Source organism: Littorina saxatilis, linkage group LG11 (genome assembly GCF_037325665.1).
Source record: "Littorina saxatilis isolate snail1 linkage group LG11, US_GU_Lsax_2.0, whole genome shotgun sequence".
Taxonomy (NCBI): Eukaryota; Metazoa; Mollusca; class Gastropoda; order Littorinimorpha; family Littorinidae; genus Littorina; species Littorina saxatilis.
The window spans coordinates 2,962,892-2,964,944 of NC_090255.1; the positions used below are offsets into that span (position 1 = coordinate 2,962,892).

The 2,053-nt window shown below is 45.4% G+C and overlaps 1 protein-coding gene across 1 annotated transcript; it reads left to right on the forward strand.

Moving 5' to 3' along the window:
• Nucleotides 1-218: 218 nt before the first annotated feature.
• LOC138980778 (uncharacterized) lies at nucleotides 219-1,268 on the forward strand. The gene has a single exon (XM_070353673.1). It carries the CDS (start codon nucleotides 219-221, stop codon nucleotides 1,266-1,268), a length of 1,050 nt encoding a protein of 349 aa, XP_070209774.1.
• Nucleotides 1,269-2,053: the final 785 nt, after the last annotated feature.

Below are 2,053 nucleotides of genomic sequence, written 5' to 3' on the forward strand. Positions count from 1 at the left end.
CTGATCGAGATAACCTTCAGGCTTTTCTGGCAGAGACAGACCATGAACTTCAAAAGGAAGAAGTAGATTGTGAGGATGTGATCGCCAGACGCATGAAGGTGACGTCTCTACTCACCTCCCTAAAAGAAACTGCAGAAAGACTAAAAGAACTTTGTGACACCAGTGAAGAAGACATTGATTGAGCACTTGCTGAAATGACAGATGCGTCAGTTACGACAATGAATAAGATTGTCACTGCCACCAAACACATGTATTCGCATAGTTCCACTCGTTCTCACGCTTCATATTCCTCCAGAAGATCTAAGGCTTCAACTACATCAACTACATCGTCAAGAGGAGTTGCCGCTGCGGCTGAAACTGCTGCACTACGAGTGAAGCTAGAGGCACATCGTATTGAGAACGAAGGGCAGGAAGAACTGGAGCAATTGGAATTTGAAGAAAAGATGCGCAGATTAAACGCCGAAAGAAAAATGGCTAATCTGAAGAGAAAACATGAAGCTCAGAAGGTAGAAACTCAGCTGAAAATGGAAGAGGCAAGACTGTATGCATTTGAACAGGAGACCTCAAGCTCGACGTCGAGCAGATCAAGCTGCAAGTCGGCAGGCAGCCGCACCATGCCTGTGAGAACTGATAATGACCTAACGAAACCAAACCTGCGAGCAGGTGCTTCAGTCTTTACTCCCAAAACTCATGATGAAAATTTGGTAGAAGCACTGGCAAGGGCAATAACTTCAAGTCGCCTTCCCATTCCCAAACCACCGATCTTCACAGGAGACTCCCTGCAGTACCCAGACTGGTCATTCTCTTTTACATCTTTGATTGAGAGCAAAGGGGTTCCACCTGAAGAAAGAATACACTTCCTCAAACGCTATCTGGGAGGCCCCGCCAAGGAAGCTGTCAGTGGGTTCTTTATGCTGCGGAGTAAAGATGCCTATCAGCGAGCCAGAGACATTCTAGAACAAAGATTTGGCAACTCCTATGTCATTTCTGAGGCTTTTCGGTCTAAGCTGGATGCTTGGCCCAAGGTGCACAACAAAGACAAGTCAGGCCTGCGCAATCTGTCTGATTTTCTACTGCAGTGCCAAGCTGCGGCTGCAGAAGGGAAAGACATGAAGTTTCTTCATGACATGCGAGAGATCAAAAAAATCACTGCCAAACTGCCAGACTGGATGGTGCACACATGGAACAGGAAAATTGCAAAAAGCAAGAGACAAAGGAAGATACCCCAACTTTCAAGAATTCGCAAGTTTTGTCTCAGAAGAATCTGAGATATTGAATGATCCCATTCTGTCCTCTGAGCCTTCACCAGCACACCCCCCTGTGAAGCAGCAGATCAGAAAAGATGGAGACTCATATACTTCACACAGAACAGTTTTCAGTACAGGTCAGAATGAAATACATGAACCTAAGCCATCTACCAGCTGTTTGTTCTGCAAGAGACAAAATTATTCTTTGAACGAATGCAAAGACTTCATGAACAAACAGATGGCAGAAAGAAAAGACTACGTAAGGAAAGAAGGCTTATGTTTTGCCTGCCTAGGGACACATGTCAAAAGAATGTGTGAAGCGAAGTGACTGTAAGAAATGTAAAATGAAACATCCCACAAGCTTGCATGAGGAGAGACAATATTCTGGAGTTGAGCAGCCAGTGAGGAAAGAACAATACAACGGAGAAGGGAACGCCACATGCAGGAAGGTCCTGTCTAAGACACAAAACAGTCTAACGTCAATGGCCGTTCCGGTGTACCTGTCGACCGAGCAGAACCCAGACCACGAAATCTTAGTATACGCACTTCTGGATACCATGTCTGACTCAACCTTTGTTCTCGACTCAGTGGCTGAAGATCTGCAGGCATCATCTGAACCTGCCACTCTGAGACTCACAACAATGACTGACAGTAGCGTCACAGTATCCTGTCGAAAATACACCGACCTGAAAGTGAGAGGCTTCAACTCTGAAAAAACGATCTCTCTCCCTGTCATGTATTCTAGAAATCACATACCTCTGGATAATGAACATATTCCGTCACCGGAAACAGCAAGCAAATGGCCT

Coding starts and splice junctions, on each gene's coding strand:
- LOC138980778 (XM_070353673.1), top strand. CDS start 219: ATGAATAAGATTGTCACTGCCACCAAACACATGTATTCGCATAGTTCC.